General features: G+C 37.2%; 1 protein-coding gene across 1 annotated transcript in view; it reads left to right on the top strand.

The window, feature by feature from the left end:
- Positions 1 to 25,481, top strand: part of LOC105197230 (neural-cadherin) — a 68,681-nt gene that overhangs the window by 25,065 nt on the left and 18,135 nt on the right. Inside the window, exon 2 of the mRNA XM_026133190.2 lies at positions 24,309 to 24,452. Coding sequence (XP_025988975.1) covers positions 24,309 to 24,452 — 144 coding nt within the window. The remainder of the gene's footprint in view (positions 1 to 24,308; positions 24,453 to 25,481) is intronic.

The following is a 25,481-nucleotide window of genomic DNA, read 5'->3' as shown; positions in this document are numbered from 1 at the left end:
CAGTTATTTTATATATACATATTTTTAAATTAAATATTTCGTACCTTTTTTATTCTTTTGTATCACTAAACTAACAAGAAAAAATCTTTCTGAAGCGACGTTAAAATCTCTTTAGCTTCTGAACGATGAGGAGAAACAGTAAATAATTGAAACGTTATTAATCTCCCTCAAACTGTCCAATGTTAAATTAATTCTCGAGGAAAAACTCGATGCCGAATTACCTAAGGAATCTGTCATTAAAGTTTTAAGATCAGGTCTTCCGGAAAACCCTATGAAAAAATCTTGAAGGCTTCAAAATAGGAAGAGTTTAAAAACCCGCAAGTTTTAAATAAAATGTTGAAATCCTTTTAATTAAAAGTTTTGCAGCAATTACCTCGGCGGCACATTCAACCGAGCTCTTTCAATGCGGACGACGCGATTATGACAAAAAATAGAAATAGAAACAAAAATAAGCGGACTTCGCGAAATTAAGAGAATTAATGGTTTTCTCTAAGAATCTTCTTTCTTTTTTTTTTCTTTTAAACGGCGTTCAGATGTTCCTCTCGTTTCTCTCCGCTAAAGCGAAGCAAATCCCCGAAGCGCGTCATTCAACGCTGACGTATTGTGCGAGGGAAATCTTCTTTTCGTCGACGAAAGCAATTTCAAAGGACAACGCTCCGGGGATGACGAAATGAAATTTACGAAAACGCAATATTGCGATGGCGGTACAATCGAAGTCATTACTGACCGACGAAACAAACCATTTTGTGGATTCCCCCGCGTGGTGCGTGCATTTTATTAATGAGAAAATATCGATAACGGACTCGCGATTCAATGCGAATCCCGAACACGCGGCCGTACAATTCCAACGCGTTTGCCGCTAATAACGAAACTTATATCGTTATTTTTTTTTACGGCATGCCATTCGTTAAATAAACGCGCTCGACTATTCAACTACAAGCGGCGCCGACTGAAAGCCGATTATTTATCGATCGACAATGCATTACTTTTCGTTATTCCGTACGTTGCGGAGTATTTCTCTGTGTTTTCTGCTGTGTTTTCACTTTTACGTCGGATTTTGTACGCCATGTGTTTTGATGTGGGTCTGCTAGCACTTAGGAAAACCGTTGTTTCTATTTCCTTATTAAGAAACGTACTGATTAAAAAAGAGCGTTCTTTATCAAAGCAACTATTTCAATGAAAATTATAATTAAATTTTCGCAATCGACTGCTTTACAAATACTCCAATTTTTACAGAATTCATAAATCGTTCTTGAACTGATTGTAAAAAAAAAAAATCTTAAGCGCACATTAAAACTGCTTGCATCCTCAAACACGTGAATCTTTGATTTCGTTTAAATTTCAATAGTTTAATTTTTCTTTAAACATAATGATATAAAGAGCTATAATAAGAACTTTTATTATTTATTGATATTATTGATTCGATATTATTCATGTATTATTTTCAAAGCTCCTCTTTTCGGTTTTAAAAACAAATGCAAATGGGAGAACGTATTATGTCGAGTATAATATTATCAACGCCATATATCAGCCGATATACTATATTTGTTCTCCTCATTTATAATTAATACTTATTTATTTGTCATTAATTAGTATTAATATTGCATTATAATATTAATATTATAATCTAAACATTGGTGTACATTAATTGACTTCTGTGCCTATTAAAATATTTCCTCGTGAATAAACTATTCACGTGTAACAAATCAATTGTATTTCAGACGATTTTTCGTCTGCTCTTCTTAGTAAAACAATTTATTTTGGTATGTATATAATACCATTGCTTAAAGTATTCTTCTTAGCGAAAAAGTTTGTTTCAATACATACTCTCTAAATCTGAATCAGTGGATAATCACTGACATCAGTGCCAAGTATGCCACTGGTAATCAGTGATTATCTGAACTAAAAAATCAATAAATTTACTGGTGTATTTATTAATGAATATTGCGTATTTATTAGTATTTACGAGTGTATTTATTAATACACTGATCAATAAGAACTTTTCAATGATTACCAGTAACTTTTCATTTAGGTTAAAAAAATCACTGATTTATCAGTGCCAAGTATGCCACTGGATAATCAGTGACTATCCACTGATTCAGATTTAGAGAGTATAATAATATTGTTTAAAATACCATCGCCAGCAATAAAAAAAAAATATATATATTCTTTTTATAAACGCAACGAGATTTTTATAACCAATAAATAATGACTTGCTATTAAATTGCGTTGAATAAACGCGAACACGTTTATTCTGTGCACTCGTAATTATGCAGAATAAGACATAATAGTGTTATGTCATGTGGTAATTAACGTTTAATCAACAGTCGTCGCTAATTAATATTCAATGGTACTCTCACGTTCTGCGATGAGCATGTGATAGATGCTTATCAATGATGCAGAACATTTCGATGTGGAGCACATTGCGTTTATTATACAATAATATTTTTAGAGGCCGCGGCTTTTGCCCGTCTCCGCCAGAGAAATGCGATTGTTTTCGTAGAAAAATACGGTTTCCCGTTCGAGCGAAGTAATGTCGTGTTTGCGCGGCGGTTTAAAGGTGCACGCTCGCATTTCGCACTCTTCCATTCGCCTTTCCGCTCAATTTGCAGCTGCAATCGTTGTCGGTAAACGTCACGGTCCCGTACAACGCTACCGGAATCAATCACGCCGCTGCACTGGGAGCAAGCATTTTCTCGAGCATCTCCGTCCCGAGACTGACGAGTATGAATGAGTCATTTGTGTCGAGTGCGATGTAATTCCAGTTTCTCAAATAGTCTGAAAATAAACGGGCCGCGACTGACTTGGATTTGCAGTGCTTTAAAAAATGGATTTATTCTTTACTCTAATGTACGGGTCTCACATGACGTTCCACCGCGCAATTTTCTCAAAAAGCTATATTAATGCCTTTTTAACACATACGATTCAAATTAATGATAAAATTCATATTTCTGATCGGCCCTATGCTAACGCATCCAATGATAATACAGCATGTACGCTATTCTATATTCAACGATATTGCAGCAATCAATTTTGTTTCGAATATGCATGATCAGCGCTTTGTACGTGACACGAAAAATCGGTGAAAAAATATCGCCCGCGTTACAAAGCTCTGACTGCGTTTGCGTCAGGTATATTTTTTCCGTAAAAGTCATATATAAAACACGTGTTAGCTGATTCTATTGTTCAATACAAGTCGCGTAGATATTTTCTCCACAAAACAATGTCCATCTCTCATATAAACATGCATATTTAAAATTTATTTATACGGGCAAAATGATTGTAGAATATAATTTGCAAACGCATTTTTCAATGCCTGGCGATGATAAAATATCGTATTTTGTAATGGTTCAATCAAAATTCATAAATTTGACTTGAAATTAACCAAAAAATATTTTGTCACACAATTGTGATTAATTCCTTTCGTGATCAATTCCTTTTGTCAATTAACTCCAAATCCAAGTAAATTCAATTAATTTTTACCGAGAAGAGCTAAACTTCTCACGTTCGTCGATGGGAGAGAGAGAGGGGGGGGGGGGAGTTTGCAACTCGAAATGCAAGATTATCGATACACCTTTGATACATCTCTGCATACTCTCGAATGTCGTTATGGCCGTTACGTATATTCCAATGGCTCACAAATTTCCACGTCGAAAGCGATCTCACGTTTCCAAAGCAGCGCAACCGACAGGGACCCTGAGGGAGGGGGTGAGCAACTAAGTGCACCGCTTCGCATCTGAGACATTACGCGATTGAACGTCAGGAATTAACGTGTATATCTCGTCGAATGAATTAGCCGAGGCGGCTAATAATATGGACCGCACGCTACCGGTTTCGGCGCTTCAAAGGCACGGCTCTTGCGGTTTCCGGCCTGCTTTTCCGCTTAATTCGAAGGAAATTTGCCGAGGCAAAGTTATGTTGGTTTCTATCGAGTTTACTCTCCTTGTTCTCTCTCCAACGCCGACGTGGCAATAATAAACGGTAAAGGGAAGCTCCTTTGAATTGTCGTTAGTGAAAATCTCCTCGAAACAGTTTAATAATTTTTTTAGTTGCAACGCTAAACATAAGCAGTTGAAAATTAATAGCTTCTCACGTTGCACACAAATGTGCAATTTTATTTCAATTTAACGTAATTTAATATAATTTGAATTCATTTATTTAATATCATTTCAATCTAAGACTTAACTTGGGGAAATATTTAACGAAAGCTAGAAAGATGGAAGAATGAAAAGATGATGACCAATCGGTGAGTGTGTCTAAAGAAAATAACTACAGATCTTAGAAATTGATCGTGAGTTGAAAGGTACACCGTTGGGTGCAGTCTTCTTGCATGTACCTTGTCATATACTATATACCTTCATACGACGGGCGGATGAATCGTGTCTGAAATAAAAGTCATTCTATCTCGAACAACGGACGTGCGCAACGATCTCCGGCAGGTTAGCCTCTTTAACCGCACCTGAAGAAGACTTGAAAGTGTCTCAACGGCGCGGCGAAGAAAGAGGATGAGAAAACATACGATGAGAGGAAAAAGGTTGTTCGGAAATACGTTGTTGTTATTCGACAGACAGGAAATGCACTTACCGCATTAGCAGCAATGGCGAGCTGCCATTCGGCCTGTCCGTTTCTCGCATCTTACGATCCGTCATGTTTATCATCCCGCACGATCGGTCAATTGGATTTAACGCGCCCCGTTGCGGCACGGGGGATGCGTTTAATCAAAAGCGACAAGCTAATTGCATCGACGAATTTCGCGAGAGTAATTGAATTGTCTGATGATACTATGTTAAACGGAATGCCTCGATAAGGCGATCACGGCATAGAGAACTAAACGGATCTTGTTAAAATTTCATCGTACTAATTAAAGGGATAGAAAAGAGTGAGGCAAGTGATTAGCAATTATTTGCAAAATAATTAATCGTGAGAAAGGTAAAAAAAAAAACAATTGTTTGCACGATTCATAAAGATATGCAATGATTATGACTGAAGCTGGGAGAAAAGAAGTTAGCTAGTATATATATTCAGATAAAATTATTATTATGTAACATTAATTACGGAGCAATTTTTAATTTCTCGAATATTTTTGGCTCAGATTAGACATTTCTAAGCAATCATTGGCCAACCAGCAACATTTGCAATCTCATTTACAATCCTTCGTGGTTGCCAATTCGACCTGATAATCGGCGGAAGCGTAGTTTTGATTACTACGTCCATTCTCGCAGGCAGCTGGAGAATCACCTTTCGTTCTAGATCAATATGTCCTTTCACAGAGAGTTCTTATCGCGATCGTTGGTCGAGGATCATAGCGAGATTTCACTGGCAATCCGGTCGCTGAACGACGATAACGAGCAAGTTCGGTTGGTCGAGCCATATCGATTTAAGTTTAATTATTACTCCAATATCCGAGTAACTGTCGCATGACAGTTTCTCGTTAAAACCCAGCGTAAAGTTTGAGATAGCGCTGAATTTGCATTCAGTATTGAAGTTTATCTCTCCGTACCTGAATTTTTTCTGCAGCTGCATATATATTTTTTTTCAATATTTGTTCCAATATTCTTCAAAAAGTTTACCAGATATTGATATTTTTAATGATTATTCAGTCAGTGCGTTTCCCCAAATGTGATCAATATCAAATCATTAATGTTCCCAAACAGCACAAGATATCATATGAACATTCTAGAATATTCTAGATATCGTACGAACATTCGCACAATATCGTGCGTATATTTGTAAAATATCACAATATTCGTCCGATGTCTTGTGCTGTTAGGAATTTTAAAACTAAAAATTTATTTGCAACAAACCAAAGCTAGAAATTTATTTTGCAACTTGTGCGTTTATGAACTTGTGAAAATGTTCTTTATGTACATCAATCTGCTCGGATTATGACGTTAGAAAATCTCATTCACAAAGGCTTTTTCAGGATCCGACGAAGCATCTCGACTTCTCTTGAGAAACACACTTAAAAAAAGTCTCATCTCAAGAAAAACCAAGTCGCAGACAAAGTCATAAACGTCGCTCTAACTTTCGACGAACGTTTTAATAACTCGGACAGCGTTATAAAACACGCGTGCCGCGCAATGTTATCCCCGCGACTGCAAATCACGTTAAAAATTTTAATATTTCCCCACTCGCGCGAATCACCCCGTAAAAAGAGCCAGTCATAAAAGTCGCGTGACGATCCCCCGCTGGATTAGAGTTCGACCAGACACTCACGGTGTTTTAACAACCGGTGTCGTTGGTCGTTAAGTGTCTCGTTAACGGGAGTCGATATAAGAATTTAACACTCGGGAATTGCTAGGATAGGTCGTGCAATTTTCTCGTAACCTCAATCAACGTAACGCGAAAACCATCATTTTCGAGAGCTGGTAACTACTAGCGTGGGGTAAAAACTTTTTACTCTCACTACAACCGAGCTTTTAACGCGAGACGCTATTATTTCGCCGGGTCTTGCCCGGCGTACGGGTATGCTTATGAGAAGAATTACGACGCGAGGTGACCATTAGAATTCTGATACAGCCGCTGAAATTTACAGCTGGCTGTAAATTAATTCACGCTCACCGGAAATTAATTCGTCCCGCTCGTATGTCATTTTTCATTAGTGTACGCTTATTGTCGCATAATGTCCCGCAAGCACGCATATTTTCGAAGGTCTAATCGAAACTAGCAAGCGCTCACTGTATTAATAATCCATAGATCGCATTATACGCGTTGACAAATTGATGCATAAATCAAAGGTGGAATATTTTCGATTCCGTGTAATAACATTTGATATTGTCATTGAACAGCGGAATTTCATCAGTATTTGGATAATGCAATACAGTAAATAATTCTGTTTATGTTGCGCTTAATTATAATTTATATTAAACTAGATTTCGAAATAGATAACAAGTTTTATTACGTGTGAATTAAAATATTGTATTTTAATCGAATTTTCTGTGAAACGTAATTAATGCTCTTTAAAAAAATAATTCGTATTTAGTTTATTTTTCTTTAAAAATTTACCATCCAACTTTTTACTGTTTATTTTGCAAAAGAAGCCTTTCTGTGATTTTATCAGAGTGAGCTTAGTATTCTTTATTCAAAATAAAATTCTCTCTCTTTCTCTCTCTTTCATGCATTTATAAACTTCTTTAAATTATTTTGAAAAGGATGGAAAAGAGATGGATAATCAAATTATATCTTTATTTTCATAAATGTAATCCCTTTTCAAGTGAAAACTTAAAAATCTTGTATGTACGCAAAATTTTCTCACTGAATATGCAAAATTCTCATTGAATGAATTACAGCATAGCGATGTTGCAGTGCTGCATTGCAATGTATTATCGTTCCATGCAATAGCTCGTTTAAAGTTTTGACGATTGAGTTTCGTCGAGGTGAGCTCATTCATCTCCGAACGGAAGATACTCTTGCAGCGATGCAGGATGCGGGATCACGAAACCTGAAATTGCTTCCGAAAGTAACTCTTCCCAGTTGAGCAGTAACACGCGCGCCAGTCAAACAACGCGAATTCCACCGACCTCATTCACAGCATGCATTCCACGGACGTTTGTTGCGTCTTACTGAAGAACAAACGCGGCCGAGCTGTCTGCTAGCTTCCACCGCGGTCAAGAGAGCTTGTAGTTTATATTCTTTATTCTTGCCACGGCATTCTCTCTCTCTCTCTCTCTTTTCCCTCGCGGAGTCCACATGTGAATGTCGGGAATTCCTTTCTCTCTCGCGTGAAATAAGGGAGGCCTTTCCGCTCCATTCCGCGCGGGAGCCAGGAAGGGGCGTTTCTTAACGAGGACGCGATAATACGACTTCATCAGCGGTTCGTGCCCTGACGCAGCTGGAATTTCGCACACTTCGGCCGCATTCCTTCGTGAAGTTCGCTATCGTCTTTTCAACCGCAGTGACAGACGATGACTAGGACGATGGCGACGACGACGACGACGACGGAAGGCTCGGAGGAGCTTTCCGGAACTTCTCTCGGCAGTTTGTGGCTTCATAAGAGCAATTCCCTTCTTCGCAAGTTGCGAGCGACTGATTTTAATGGACTAGCAAAGCGAGGAATAATTATACTAAAATTTTATATGTGACTCAATTTTTGTGAAAATTCATCAGAACATTTATATAAATTTCACTTTTGTACAAATAAAAATGAGTAACGTTGTTGAAAAACTCAATTCTTTTGTGTTAAATAAAATTACTTTTGCCGTACTTATATTAAAAAATAAATAAATATTATTTAAATTGCACTATTGCCCATTAAAACTCCTAAAAAGAAATATCAAAATAATAAAAAAAATAAAATTGTAAATTGAAATAATAGAAAGTATTTTCATTAGCGAGTTATAGCGACTGGTAAATACTGTGAAAATAATTATTAAAAAATAATGTGAATAACCATATAAAAATATTAATTAGATAACGACCTCTTTCCTAAAACAAACACAAATTCGATAATTTCTATGATACGTGTGCTTACAAATTACACCGCACAAATTCCAATCAAGTGTAATTTGCGCTTCGCTGCAACATCATTAAAAGTGGAACGCTTCAATAATTTGCCTGTGCTCAAGTGCTGCTAATACGCGTTATCAATACGAGTATTCATGTTAATACTAAAATGATGTTTTGCAAGGAAAAGTTTTCATGAAGGATGTCAAACTGTCGGAGGCAGCGATCGATCGACCTTTGCCGTTGCATTTTGTTTTATCTAGCATAAGTTTACGTGTAATTAGCTTTTGATGCGTACATGACCGCACACATTTGCTTAATCGATCGATTCAATATAGATATTTGTTTCCTCAGAGTTTCCAAATTGATATTCAACTGCACAATGTAGTGTATGAAAAAAATTGCCCATGTATCTCGGTCAACCAATATATTCTGGTTAATCGATACGCTACAAACATTATTTTTAAAGAGAAACGTTGCCAAATAAACATTCTTCCTTTCACGAATGTTTCAATCAGTCAGTTACTTCGTATTTGAGAATGGTATCTAAAATATTATTTTTTCAAAAAGAATATCGTGTTTTTTTTTTTTTAATTTTCCTCGTGGCAAATTTTTCGAATTTGACACAGCGCTCTATAAGTAGGAGTAAAAATATTTCAAACTGATATGCACTCAAGCTGACAACATGAATAATGATAGAGCGCGCAGAGTATAAACAATAAAGTTTCGCGACCAGCAGTGATTTTGAAATAACGTGCGAAAATCTCAAGATATCCATAGAAAGAATCATAAGAGATAACGAGATGAATTTACGAATGCGGAATCACAACAAAATTAAGCTGCAATAATTTAAAAGGGGAAGGGAAGTAAGAGCGCACTGAAATGGCCAATACCGCTCACTGAATCGCGACTAATTTTTCATCGCGATCTAAGCGCGCGGTTGTAAATCAATACCGTGGTGCACCTGTGCACGCGTGCCCGGATTTCGTTATGTCGAGAGAGAATTATTTATGGGAGCGATGCGGGACGACGCGGTTTTTATCGCGAGCATCCGAGTTATCCAGCGTGCAAACGTGAGATACGGAAATTTTTAATCTCGCTGTTACCGTAACTGCCGTGCGAATTCGACCGAAAATGCGTTGTTTGTGAAAGAAAAACTCACAGCCGTCTCAGGAGGCTCGCCGACCGCACACGCGTCCAGACTTCCGATTTTCTCGAAATTATTTTGGCAGCCTCTCAAGCGCTATGCCCGGAATTGCGGAAGAATCCGCGAACATCCGCCGTGGGATTTTCATTATCAGCGACAACCAAGGAGGCGAGGGCCGCCTTGCGCCGGGTAAAGCCTGATTTATAGCGCGCATCCGCGACCTAAACTGTCGTGCAACTCGCGGAACAGACGGTACACGAAGCAACGATCCATCGAAATTTGTTACATCTCTCTCTAAAAACTAATTAAGGATTAAAATGATTTAAAACCTTATTTTAAAAGTAATTCTATCAATAATAAAAGTTTTTTGATCGTAAGCAGTTACAGATCTAATTTTTTAAATAAAGCTTAAAAAGAAGGACGCTAAAATATAATCCTAATCTGCAGTTTATAAAAAAAAATAATGTAAAAAAAGATTAAATCGATCTTATTATAATAATATTTCTTAAGCTTAAAAATTTTGGAATCAACTTTAGACTCAATTTAATATCTTGAAGCAATGTATAATTATTCATCTGTAATCATAATTTTTCTTCATTGTTTTAAAATATTTTTTTGAAAGTATATATAATATATAAAAATACGTATTATAATATTAAAAATAAAGATGTAAAGACGCTTCATAAAAGTTCTTTCTCTCTGTCGTTTCTTCTCTCCTCTTTGTGTCACACAATTCTGACACAACTGAATCATATTTTCATAAGCATCAAAGAGATATTATAGCATATAGGATTTTACACTATACGTTTAGAAAGCTATACGTTTAGAAAGCTCAGTGCACTCCAGTGATATCAGCTTTGGACTAACATATATGCCTGGGGAAACAGCGAGTAACGGGTACCCGGTTGCCAACAAGTAACTTCGCTTCCAACGAGCCGTCCGCAAATTAGTAGTATGGCATTGTTCGCACAGTCCTGTATTTGCATAAAGAGGAATTTATAATAATCGCGCAAGCTGTGTTGAATAAATCGTCCAAACGGAAACGGCGAAAAAACAATCATAATATATGTATACAATTTCCTCCCGCATACTTTTTACTCTTTAGCAATTTGGATAATAATTATATAGTTTCTTTTGTTATTAGTACATTAATAATTTAGCAAGGTAAGTTAAACTGAAATGAATTAAACTTGACAATCGTGCACATTTATAAACAATGTGTCTTTTAATAACTGATTTTAGAATAAAATGTATTTAGAATAATGATTTATTATACAATTTCATTTGCCGATATTTACATATATTAAAAGAACTCGTAATAGCAATTATAATAAAAAACAAAATTTAAAAAATAACCAAAATTTATTAAATGCCGATTGTGAATCAATTCTAATGCAATACATTTTTATTATTTTTTTAATTTAAACTTTACTTTTTAATTTTTTTTTCACAGAATCTTATTGAGTTATATCATTATATTATTTTATTCAATTTAATTACGGATTTTTTGCTGTAAAACCTCAGAGGTATTTAAAAATTATATTGCCTTCAACTTCAATTTAATTAAAGTCATACAAGCGTGTCTCATTTCAGTCTAGGAATAATCCGGCCCTCAAGAGTCACATAATCACCGCGACGAACGTTCATTAAAAGCGAGATGATGGCGGATAAAATTGTGCAATTTATCATGGTCGATGAATGGATCCTAAAGGTTTCGCGAGAGCTGATTATCCGCTTCATTATATTACGCCGTGTAAACTGCTGAGCCGCCCGGCATGTGCGCGATTCTAATTTTACGAAAAGTGATTATCCTCTATATAATTATTACACGGAAAATCATGCCGTGAGAAATGAGATATATCAGACCTTACATAACGGCACGTGGCAGCCTGCGCGATTAAATAATGCAGACGATGAGTATCAATAAAGAGCAAATAGCGCAATATTTGCGCGCCGCGACTTTCATATCCTAACCCATCTCTTGTTGAAGATATTTGCCCTGCGGCGAGAATACCGATCGCTCAATTAAAACCGGCTGAAAAGAGAAACTAGATACACGGGGGAAAATGTTTGATAACTGCCGATGTGTGTCTACAAAAAAAAACATTGTTTTTTCTTTCATAGATATATTTATTTTCGTTGTTCTGCAAGTTTAGATACGTGCAAATTGCAAACTGGAAATGGACCGTGTACACATAGTAATAAAAATGAGAAATATGTGCATTTTTTAATTTGGCGTAAACCTACAAATTGAAATTACAGAATTTGTATAACGAGAAAAAGCATTCTTTTCGTCAGGAATGTAATTAAAAAGTTATTAGAGCGAAATTACCTGAAACCCCACCACGTGACGTTTACAAAGGTATTCAATTTTTATCAAAGTCATCGCGAGAGCAACTTAACAGGGCTGTAAAACGCCGCGGCAGAAATACACGTCATGGTGTTACGGAGATTTCCCTGTGACGGCCGTACTTTGCGATTTTCTCGCGGTTACGTTGCTGCTTACCGCTCATGAATAAATCTGGTTACTGCTTTCTTATTATTCTAATGCAAGCACGCGCGAGGTCCGCGCCAGGAAATTCGCGTTCATATTGCATAAATCCGATGTCGAGTGGGTCGTTGAAATTTTTACATCAAGCGCGCAAAGCTTTCGGCGAATCGGTCCCCAAGGCGTCTACAGCACGCAAGATATTTTTTTTCCTTCCCTTTACATCGGCCTCGACGAGGGGATCGCGGATATAAAATATTGCTCGGAGACGCCCGGAGATTACGGCACTTTTCCTCGAGATAATATTGTCGCCATTGAAAGCGTGGCCGCTTAATTTTTTCGTGCTCGACGCGCAAATTTCTTTCTCTATTGAGCACTCGCGACGACGGCACAATATCCTATCTAGAGGATTCTACCAGCAGTTATATGCCACTCCTTGCGACTTGTTCTCTCATATTTGAATACATTTTCCACTGCGATCGAGGAGGAAGAGGGGCGAAAGGAAGGGGAGCAGGGGACGGTGGAGATTCTCCTACATTTTCTCCGCTAACCTTGTGCAAAAATACCCGAAATAAGATATTCTAAAGAGAAATGTTTTCGATTGCAAATAGCTTCATGAAAGTCCGGTACTGCAATGTAAATAAAAAATATTGACACGGCAGATAGCGCCGACTGTAAACTACAACTGCATCAGCTGTTGCTGACGGATCGTGCGACAAAATTAAAAGTCTGTCCTCTCTCTAATTTTTTGTATAAATAAAAAAATTACAATTTGCAATTGGTTTTCGACATTATGCATTTGTAATGGCCAGGCAGGCGTGTCAAATTTAATTTTCGTAACAGGAAAATTTATTTGAAATTAAATGAAATTTAAAGAGTTTTTTGTTACCTACTCTCTCCCCTTAAAGCTTAATTCAGTGAATTTTTGGAATTTTTATAAAATATCTCTGTAATATTATAAATCTTAACAATATGTCAAAAATGTGGGTAATTTTGTACATAATTGCGCACTATTATCTTAATTATTACCTGTCAATTTATTATTTATTACTGCTGTTATTAATTTAAATATATTATTATATTGTAAATTTATATTGATATGGCAAATTAAATTTATATATAAACACGAGCACAACGTTTCGCAAATTTTATCGCACTCCACGTATGTCGAGAGGAAGGCATTGACGTGAAATATGGTGCACTGGAAAAGAATTAATGATAGTCGCCGGAAACTTGGTTTGTCTACCTTTCTTTGCGGTTCCCGCAAATTTTCAGCTCGATACAAACATTTCTTTGTGCGGGGGGCGGAAACGTTCTCCCGACTTTGCACACTTCCGATCGTGGATCAACGTCAGCCGCTGCCGCATCGCGTCTCTCGTTTGGCAACATTATTCTATACTTTGGCCCACAAAGTTTCCCTTCGAGTTGTGTGTCGATAAATCTTTACGCAAACAAGACCCCGGGAAAGTTGCCGCGAACGTACGAGCGCGCGGAGTGTCTTCGTCGATAAACATGTGGACAAAAACGACGATGTACGTTTTACAGCGTAATGCTTCTACCATTTTGTATATCGAGTAACAAAGGGCGGTGAAACTTTCGCGACGAAAAGATGGACTCTAAACTGACAAACTGAAGAGATCGATAAATTCCAATCGAGAGAGGAAGTTCATGACGTCTTGAAACGTCGCGTATAACGTAACTAAAGTATAATAAAATACCGTGTAATAAAGTAAAATAAAGTACAATAAAATAGAGTATAATAAAATATAATAACGTATTATAATAAGTAATTTTTAGAGATAATTTTATTCTCGTATAAGCGCGTGACTTTCTTTATATGTTTGTTATTATTCACAGTTTGAACGTCGTTGATACGGGACGTTTCACTTGATTTGAGAAGAGAACAATTTATTTGAACGAAGTTGAACGATGGTAAAGTGTATACCCAATATCCCGCCATGTAACAACGGAAATTTATATTGTTCTCCCACAAAGTATACAATAAATAGGAGTACAGAGCGACTTCAAGAACGGATTCGAACGATTTCATTCAATTTATAGATGTATCCGCGTTCGTTTACTTTCAGAGCCACTCTCTATCTCGAAAAGACAAATATAAAACAATCTTCGAAGTCATTCCTTCTTGAAATTCCTGTCGTAACGCGAAAACAATTCTCCGCGGTCTCTAGTCCGATCCGGATAGAAGCTTTGTATTATAGCGCGTAATGATGTATCGACCCTCCATTTATTAAATTGTAACGATACACGTATATTCAGAAAAAATATCCGCGCAAACGAAGGCGCAATAATTACATCTCGCGTTTTCATTAATACAATAAATTAGTAACTAAAATGCGCAAACATACGAAAATTGATTTCCAACCACATTTTACGCGAAATAAGATACTTTATTGAAGTTTGTCTGACTCTGCCGCGCACAGTAACTATACTTCACGTCTACCCTCGCTAGCAGCGAGCTACTTGCAACGAAGATTAAGCAAATTTGCTAACTTCCGCTAACTCCGTCTGTTTCTATATTACATCAGTAGCACCGATTGTAATCTCAGTTAACACATAAAGAACCTTTACTCAACCGGAGATTTATATAGGGCGGCGCAGCGTACCTACGCGATGTCAGTGAGAGTGACGAAAAAAGCAAGAAAATAACCTATGCTGTATTCAGAGACGATTTTCGACCGCGACATTCGGGAGTTTCGACGTCGATTGACTTCGTCGCTGAAATAATCCTCGGGGTGCGCGCGGGTTTAACATTTCCCGATAAGCAAAATATATCGTCCTGGCCAGCGTTTGACGTTGCCCGGGTCCCGAGATATATGGTTCTCACTAACACCGCCCCGAGAGTTACCAAAGTCGACGGTAAATTTCGCGCCGCGTCTCCCCTCGTTTCCTCTCGAACCCTCCGTACGGGGGAAAAATATCGAATATTTTCAACGGAAGAGCGCAGCGAGCGGCCATCGCGCAAGAACGAACGAGGAATTTCGAAGTCCGGCGCGGCACCGAGGCCGTAAATCTCTTTCTCGTCGCTGCGACGACGACGACGACGACGACGACGACAACGACGACGACGATGACGATCGAGGCCCATTATATTCGTTTAAAATTCCACATCGACCGCACATTTAAAAGTTTTGCCAAGCCGTGACATCCCTGTCAATTCTTCAAGCTTTTTATAGCTCGTTGTGCGCTGCAACTTTGCGGCACGTAATTGTTTAAGCATTTCAATGCAAAATTATTTCTTCTTTTTTTATTTGCGTTATTATTAGCAAATATGCGTAAGCTTCTATGACTTATGGGAATCTTGAATGAAATGTTTCTTTCGAGATTGACGAGACGATTAAATAATTAATTCTAAATTAACAACATATTCGTAAGGATGTTTTGGAGTTATACAATACTGGCTCAAAATTTTCGAAATTTACGCTATTTTCTCATCAAATTTGCAAACAAATTTACTTCCAAATGCGATTTCACATAAGAATTAAGTACAACTTTTAAATCAATAAGAAAATTGTAATTAGACAATCAAATTTTAATTAGACAAACATAATAATAAAACAATCCATGAAAGTTTTATATTTTCGATAATGCTTGGAGGTGACCACATACTTCCATAGTCAAATTTTGAATTTCGATTCGTGACGCGTGTGTTCGCAATAAATTAAATGTCGTGACCACGACAAATCGACTCTCAATTGGTCAACGAGCTTATTCGAATTACGATTCCGAGAGACCAGGGACACTCTCTGGGCACGATATATCGCTCACGAGAGAGAAGAATTAATCCTCAGAAAAATTTACGGCCGCAAGGAGATATGGGCGCTGTCGAGACAGCCGGTGTATACGCACATCGTTCTCGCGATTTATATCCTAAGGAGCAAAACGGCGACGAGTAATGGCGCGGCGATACAGCTCGCGGAGACTGACAGGTGAAATACGGAACAGATCCGAGTGTTTTGTTCAAGTCGTGCAGACGGAGGAAGGACGGTTGGGCGAATTATGGGCGACGTTGTGTCGGCGTGCTCTCTCAACGGGAATCCGATTCCGCTTCCCATTCTCTCTCTCTCTCTCTCTCTCTCTCTCTCTCTCTCTCTCTCTCTCTCTTTTTCACTCTCTTTTTCCCTCACATTCTTTTTGGCGCGATTTCGCCGTGAAAACGTGGTTCCTATACCGTCGACACCCCGCACGAATTTCACGCGTGCGTGTACAACACGAATGCGCGATAAAGCTCGGGGCCACCTTTCGTTAGCGTAACGTGCGACACCATTTTTTCACAGCGATATATATCTGCCTGCGTATTTATCTCGTGCCCGAGATTTACCCCGCGGCGTGGAGAGATGTAATTAAGTCGGCCACGCTTTTCTGCCGCGCTCGTTTAGCCGTGTGAACGATGGAATTCCTTTCTGAGGGCGTCGCGTTTCTTTTTGCACGATTGCATCGGAAATATTCGTGACAGGAAACTAATATAGTTAACCCACAAGGAAGAAATCCTTTAAATTAAAGCTTTTGAACGTTCGCAGCATTGTTCCTTTCATAAGTTTATTTTAACATTTACATAGCGAATTTGCTGATACTGCGACGACAGTCAGCATTTGCACAATAGGAGACTCTTGTACAAATTTATTTAAATTAATAATTGGGTGTAAGTACAAATAGTTGAAGTTTATTTGTCAAAGTCGCGTGTCGGAATCTCTGTGTTTACAAAATTGTTGTGACATTATTATTCACAGAGAAAGTCTTGTAGCATAGCAGATTTGTTAATACAGCAAGACAATTTTTTGCGAGAATTAATTAAAAATATGGATTTTTTCGAATACGTGGAACGAAACGTCACACTGAAGCGTGTATTTCTTTTTGCTGCTGTGATGAAGAAAACTTGTTATATTTGCAATTTTTATTTTAGCAAAGGATTAATAGTACATTTATTGCTTTCAGACATGGAAATCTTTTTAGTTATAGGTAGACGTTCAACTCGCGCAGCAAACTACAGCTCAGCTGAATCAACTCGTGTATATGTACGTTAGGATTATATATGTATATATATACATATATGTCATTTGCGGTGAGAACTCATTCATCGGTCCGCCGCGAGATACAAAAATTTCTACATGCCGGGCTTTCAATCCGCCAAATCCTTACGAAGGAAGGAAGCAAGACCAAGATGGTTGAAATACGGCGGATTACCTCATTCCGATAGGTCGATTTTTCACGAGGACATGACGAAAGAGAGATGTCAGATGACGTTGCGGTGAATCTCGGTGAATCAATCTCTGTCTCGTTACGAGCGCCCTTCATCCGACTTCATGAAGTCGTACGTTCTCCTTCGATATTTTGTCAGAATCGATCGTTCAACCCTCCGTACCTAGTTACTCGCTCGAGCAGTCGAGGAGGATTAATAACTACGTGTGTTGCGCACGTAATACTGGAGGACTAATTAATCGCCTGTCGGCTTTTACATGAGGAGATAGGGATCGCGATATTAATAAGCAGAGTACAACAAGATAGCTAGAATTACTGCTTAGGTTTCTGGGATTGCAAAAGTTACTAACGATGTTCTTACAATAATTATGTCGATAATGCTAATGCCGAAGAAGATGAAATTTTATCGCAGCTCGCTCGGCAGTCGTATCTTAACAATAATGCCACGAAATAACAATGACAGATAAATGTAATCGATGATCGTAGAATAAAATTGGAGAATTGAAGAATAAAATCCTTGATTCCAGAGTTGCGCGAATTATCAATCAAAAGCCGCGCTGGCTCGTGTAAGTACAGTTACAATGGTTTTACAGGCGAGATTATCGGTGCTTATTACGCAAACTTCGAATTCTGAAAATTAGCAACGAAACGCGTTATGTATGGCTGGGTTTAACTTTGACTATTAAACTTGAAAATAGTGCCACGTGGACTGCAATAACAGCCACTCTATCAGTAATTGGATAACAGCTTCATCGATTACGCTTGTTTCTAAATTAGTTCTCTCTTTCTACATTCTATCTTTATCGTACTTTAATAAATAACAACGCTATATATGGAAAAACCGCATTACAACGCCGTGCAACGGCCGCTATTACGCAGATTGGCCATAATGCGGTTACATCAGCAATGTAAAATAGTGACATATTCCAATTACGCTAACGAATGAAACGAAATTTCGAACCAATTTTTTTCCAATCCGTGAACCGCGACAGTATAAACTCTCGCGCAACACGAGTGAGTTGATCATCCGGGTAATTAATTTACATCGCGCGTGCTACCGCTATAAATTTGTGGCGAAATTTCGCGGCGATATCTCTCGGCAATGTATGTATCGTAATTCACGTTAATTAATTAATTGGCTAGTTTCCAATCTTACACCGCCGTCAGCATTTCGTAGATCATCGAACGACAAGCGCGTTCGCACAGGCCAGCTTCCAGCGGAACAAAAACTTTCCTCTTTGGTATTGCATAAAAAAAAGAGAGATATTAAGAGCGGCAAGCTCTTCGGCGAGCTGTTCTATAATCGAAGGGAGAAAACCGAATTAATGAGGATTAGCGCTAATCGACGTTGCAACCATCTCTCAGAGTTCTGATAATCGCCCGAGGGTAATTAAATTAAACATAATTAGAGTGCAGCATCAGAAGGCTATAAAAGTAGGTCTTCGGGAGGATTAACGCGCAAAGTTAAATCGCTTTTGTAAACTCGGATGCTATAAGCTTGATGTCTCTACTTATCACGTTATTCATATTTCTCTCACGGCGCCATTGTGCCAAATAAATGAATATATATCGACTTGAAAAAAAAAAAAAAAAAACAACAACAAAGAAGATATTCCTTTGATTTTATTATTTCCTAGGTAACGCGTCACCATACTCTTATTTTTTTACAATAACGATTCTGGTAATGACGCTACAATTTTTCATATAATGGTAATGGTAACGAATTACTTGGCAAAAGTAAGTATTACAACTGTAGCCTTATTATAAAAATTGTATAACGTTATTGCCACAAATCGTTATTATAAAAATGTAACGGTAACGGCCTTAATCACTTGTAATTCGTTGCTTTTCTTTCGTGCTATTTCGTACATCATGTTTTGCTAATTTAAATTTTTTTACTATTTTCAGACTTTATTTTAGATATTTTTTTAGACTTTATTACTTACTTTTAAATTATTTTTCAGAGTGAATATTTAAAAAATTCACGTTTTTTTTCATTAAAATTTAAAGCAGAAGTAACAAAAATAATCCTTGTTGATAAGAAAAGAGAAATAAAAAAAACACAATTCAATAATATTCCTTAAGTTAGCTGTACAATTCGTGTTGTTCTAAATACAATAGAACAAAAAGCAATGATGAAACTCCACAGCGATAAACTGTCTCTCCTAAAACTGTCAACGCGTTCGCTTTATCACGCCGAACAGCAATATATAAAGTATATTACGGGTCCATAAAGCAATCAGAGGGCGAGCGCATAAAAATGCACCGTGAGTTTCTTCGAAATCGCGGAATATTAAGTTTACATAGAATATCTCAGATGGCAAGGAGACATTTTACGAATAGATCCCTTGAGGAATTTGATATTGATTTTCGCTGAATGAAAAGCGTTGGAAGACGCAATGTTTACAATGCGATAAATTTTTTAAAATGTTTTTTCCATTGCGTGTTTAATATTAATTCAAATCCTTTATTTACACTAGCTGAATAAAACATAACGAGAAAATATAACGACACTCTAAAATATTTTTCCATTAACATAGATAATTTGATTAAGATTGGTGATCATAATTTCTAATAACTTCATTATCATATTAATTAATTAATTAAATAAATCGCCATACATAATACTTTCAATTATTTTGTAACAACTAGTTATTTTGTAACAACTTATCCAATCAATCAAGATAATTATAATGTTGTAATAAATGTGACAATTAAATATACTGAATGTACTTTCGCGATTATAAATTTCTACTGATTGTATAAATGTCAAATACAGCTATGAAAATTTTATGTTAAATAAATTTATAATAACTAAAATTTAATAATAAATTGCACAATTAAAATAGCAAGAGCGCGTGGCACCGTCAATTTCGTCGTTGATAAATATTTTGGATTTCCACCTGCTTATTATGGCAACCTTTAATGAAATTATAAGATTAATCAAAGTGAGATCCCCTTGAGCTTGTAACGCTGACACTGGTGCAAGGTCGGCCCTTAATTTACCAGCGTATAATTCCAAGCTGGCGGGTGACCCTCGAGGGCCTTGGCGTTAACGAGCCGCCCTCGTCTGCGGGATCGAGAGTGGTGAAAAGCCTCGAGGGTGCTCGTATTTTAGGAACCAATCGAGTGTTGCAGGGTGCGGCTAAGAAGCGAATGTTCTCTCGGCGTCGTTGGAACGATGGTGCACTCGGTGCGAAGAGAAGAGACAGGGGATGGTGGAGGTGAGGGGTGGGGGCTTCATCGATTTCTTACCCCGTGGCCCAGTAACGCATTTCGTGGGACCGTCGTGTACCGTCATTGGGTGTAGCTATCCCCGATGTGAGGGTCCTGATGCACCGCAGGCTGCGCTAAGCCCGAGGAAAATCGTCGATCGTTTCTTCGATCGTTCGAGTCGAGTTTTTGCAGCGCTGGCAGCGCTTAATCCTCTCGTTAGCACGCAGGATTTTGTCGTTTTAGTGCAACCCCGCGGCAAATCTTTTGCGATATTAGCTGGAAAGCTTTATACGTCATTATAATTCCCGTAAATGCACCTTCAAAGCATGTTTTAATAATAAAATTAATTTGATTACGTTATCATGAGACACACTGTGATGACTATTTAATAAAATAATAATTTTAATAAAATGTAAAAAAATTAACTGCTTTAATAACCACTACATTTTAGTGACTTAAAATGACGTTTACGTTGTTTTAATGTTGCAAGTTTCATTAATACACGTAAATAATTTAATGATTAATTCGAATGTCCATTAGCGTTAAGCTGCTTGCTGCTGATTAATTAATCGATTCGCGTACACGTTTATAACATAACGACATGTTACGTTTAAATATTTTTACTGTACATATTACTCTTGCTATTAAAAATACTTCAACATTTTCATTTCTTTTATGATTAAATGTCGCAATTATGAGTTAATATCGTCCATTAATTACAAATTTCCAGAATGCAACTTCTTTCTCTTTCTCTCAATTATACTTCATAATTACTTTTTTACTTTACAAAAAAAATTTCTTCAAAAGAGATTTTACAACATTAAATATTGAATTTGATATTTGGCGCATGTCGGTTGAAACTTGGTCTCCGAACGAAACGAAAATGAAGATATATACAGCAGCTTGGGTAAAATCGGAAACTTTCCAGGAGCAGTGACAGTTACACGTGTTTAATTTCGGGATGTGTATCATCGTCGTTCTCTAAGGGAGATAAATTCCCGTAACTGCGTAAAACTTACTCGCCCGCGAGAAAAATGCGTGATCCATCTCGATTATGGTAATCTAGTATCGCATTACCGCGGTATACGATTCGCGTTTAGTGCTAAACGTAAACGCATCGTATGCCGTGTAAAGTTGATGCAATCTATTAAAAGGAAAGCTGACGTTCCCCGTTAACAATGATGTACAACCGGGGCGGCAACATTTACGATAAGCACAATGATGAATTATCATTACGTAAATTTTGCCTATCACGATTCACCTTCTCCTCCTCCTCCTCCTCCTCCTCCTTCTCCTCGTGCACTCTCGCATGCTGCATGTGCACGCGCATCCGGTACGTAACTTCATCCCGCTTACGTCGGAAACTGCGAGCTTACGAATCAATCATGTTTCCCGACCGTTATCGCGCGATCTTCATGAAAATGAGCCATAGTTATTTTCTAGAAGTTGTTAGCAACAGCCAACGATAAATTTCTTCTTTAACGGCGACGGTTTAATAACGGTCGTCCGGAGTTTAATGGCAATCCCGTGTGATAACAGATTTTCTCGCGCCAGATTGGTTCGCGCAGCTGTTCAATTGCGCATATCGATGGCGCACCGTGCAACCTCCTTCGTCTCGCAGATTTTGTTTAGACGTTAATTAACGTAAGCTCTAGAATTACATTTATCGCAATAATATCTAAATTGATGTAATTCGTAACAATACTTCTCGACTGTTCTCTCACTGTTTGAAACCACGATTGAACGAAATATTTATTCCACAAACGAGAAACTTGATCGCACACAATCGTTAATTAATTCATTCCCCAAAGGGGTATTCATATTATTATTTATTAAACAATTTAAGCTTCATAACAAATTAGATAACAATGAAAATTTGTAACTTAAATGTATAAATTAAATAAAAATAGTTATCTATAAAATTAAATTAATAATGAAAATTTTCTATTTGCTGCGAGACAAATTGTCAATCTAGTGATATTAATTCTCGCTGATGTTCTCGAGTCCTTTACATTAGCAGCGTAAACGGCACGAAAAACATGGATGTCAACGTGTACTAATGATCATGAATTATTAAAATACTTTTGCGAAAGAAGCTGGAGCTTCATTTCAAGACTGAGAACATAATCGTGGCGGGAGAGATCCGCTAGAATATAATTAACTCTCAATTAAATTAAACGACGGTCATGCGCTCGCAACGTTAAGGTCCACACGTGCTCTCCGTTTCTAAATTACCTCGCACTTCGCGGAGTGGCGAGAAAGGACGGTACCCGCGCTCGGATTAACTTAATCAACTGAGTATTTGCCGAGCACGAAGGAAACGGCCATGGAGTTTCAAGCGAGATGGAGAAACCTTGGCAGAGGATGGCTCTCAGGGCAAATTGGCCGCGGCGTGGCGCGGCGTATCGCCGGCGTCGAACGGACACGGGAATACATTTTAATGGATTTCCCTCTTGTTAAATACGCTCTCGGTGTATACGCGTTCCGCTACACAACGGCGCGCGATTTCGCTAAATAAATATACGCTCGATTTGCGCTGCGTGCTTTTAAATGGCTGTCGCAACTGGGACGAGTTGAGCGACGAGGCGCGGACTCTGAACATCCGCCAGATAAAGCGCGGCTTTCACATGGATTTAATTCGGCGATTAATTAAAACAAATTCGCCGCTGGTTAATCGCATTATACGGGTGTCGTCTGAACTTTTAATAACGCGGCACGGTGTAATTAATCGTATGTTTAAATCCTTCTATAATGGACCGCGGCGTACCGGCGAGCCGATAAAATGACAAACATTCCTTGCGCATTATGCCGCGGATTATGCAAAATTTATGCAGAACTGATCGATGTTTACCGCCTTCCTTACCGCCATAAAATGCGGTTAAGGGCTTAATGTACCAATCCAGAAAAAGCTCCCGCAATTATACATTTTTCTTCTAACGGGCAACCTAGTTCCATCAATAAATGTCTACTTCTGGAATGAAGTGCCGTTATCTGAAACTACTTAACCTTTTTGCTCGCGGCGACCGGTAATTGCCCATCTTAAATTTCCGTAGCGGGGCGAAAAAAATGATTAACGGTCCGGGATTCTTTATCATCCAAGTTCCTTACTTTAGTGCAAAGTGCATTAAGACCAAGCCGCGAGAATGTATAATGCGAGGAATAAACTTGGGGTAGCGTGCCTCGATCCGAAGGAAATTCCCGTTTTATATCTGACTTTCGTTTTATACTTGACATAGTAATTTATTTTAAATATCAGCGACGCATAGTCCTAACGCGTATATTTAATTGAACAATTGCAATTATTGTGTAAACTACTTAAACTGCATCTATCCTTTCATAATAGAAACATTCAGAGAACCAGAAATGTTTAATTTATTTCATGCATTTGCATTTCATACATTTAGTAATTAAGCTTTTTTTTATTTTAAGATATTCTATAATTATATAGAATAATTATTTTATAAAATTACGAATTTTTAATCGTATAAATCGTAATAAATTTTCTCATGTTCTGTAAAAATAATTATTATCTGGGCGAGATTTTGATAATTAATTAAATATAACTTTTTTAGTAAAAATATTTAATACTGCAGAAATTTTCTGAAAAATAAAACAAAAAATATTTATTATAATTTTTTTAAGTCTGACTCGTTTGTATCCATTTTAAAAATTAGCAGATTAATATTTTTGCTAATCAACGCAGTGTTATATATATGCATAATTCGTTTCTATTTAAGTAATACTCGACTTTGTATTTATCACTGCTTTAATGGTAAAAATTCTTTTGACATGTTACAGTAACAAAATTCATTCGCATCGGGATAGCCGACAAGAACGATAATCCCCCATATTTCGACAAGGGCCTCTACGAGGCTGAGGTAGATGAAAATGAGGACATTCAGCATACGGTGCTCACTGTCACCGCCAAAGATCACGACGAGTGTAAGTATTTGCCCTTTCAGTAACATTATCTCGTTAATTGTCGTATATCATTACACCATTTTTTTTTTATATTATGGATTATAACGAGAAAACATTTATGGTCCACGTATATTTTAAATATTTGTAACTGTATGTTACAACAACTTGTCATGCCCGTATGTGTATCTTGGAATTATTTGGGCAACCAAATGCAAATATATAATAGAGCTAATTCTAACATGCGAGGTAATTAGGGAGATACGGAGAGGGAATTTCTCGTACCGCGGTCTCGTTTGTCACGAGATGACAAGTCTAACGTGATGAAATAGAAATTCCCGCGAATACAATTGCATACGTCATTTTCAACTACTATGTTTCATACACAAAAGGATTGTCATCTCCGAAAATTCAAATCATTCCATTACTCACGGTGTAGCAAAATTAATAATTACATATGTGTAATATTAAGAAAATGTTTGTCTCACAGTAGAGGCATTTAAACTTGGTAGTATAATAAAACGCGAATTGTACGCGAAAGTGCGCAATATGTTCTGACAATGTAAATTAAATAAAGCTTTATCGCATTTATTCTACATCGAAATTTAATCTTTTCCGAATAATACGTATAAACAGGCTGTTACATGAATTTTGACGGCAGTTTTGAAACGTTTAATTTGTAACTTAACAAATATTTATAATACACAAATTGAAATTGGTATTAACATTTCAGTGTTTACGAAATACTCAAAGCATGTTCAAATTAGATGTGTTGTATATCTCTTTCAAATCGCGTACAGAAAGCATTGTGTAAATAAAATACATTGGAAAGACGATACGTGATGAATAATGCGATACTTTGTGGTTAAAATCAATATACGCACAAATAAATGTATCACTTCTCCATGCGTGTGTCTCTACAATTATTTTTCCAGAATGTGTGTCATTCTAATTTTAACAAAATACGAATTATATTACGTAGCTTGAATTACATATCAGAACAATATATTTAGGTATTATTTGAAATTGCTATACTGACAATGAAAGAAAAAC

Source organism: Solenopsis invicta, chromosome 3 (genome assembly GCF_016802725.1).
Source record: "Solenopsis invicta isolate M01_SB chromosome 3, UNIL_Sinv_3.0, whole genome shotgun sequence".
Classification (NCBI taxonomy): Eukaryota; Metazoa; Arthropoda; class Insecta; order Hymenoptera; family Formicidae; genus Solenopsis; species Solenopsis invicta.
Note: the sequence above shows the minus strand (reverse complement) of the source record. Positions and strands in the feature narration are given on the sequence as shown.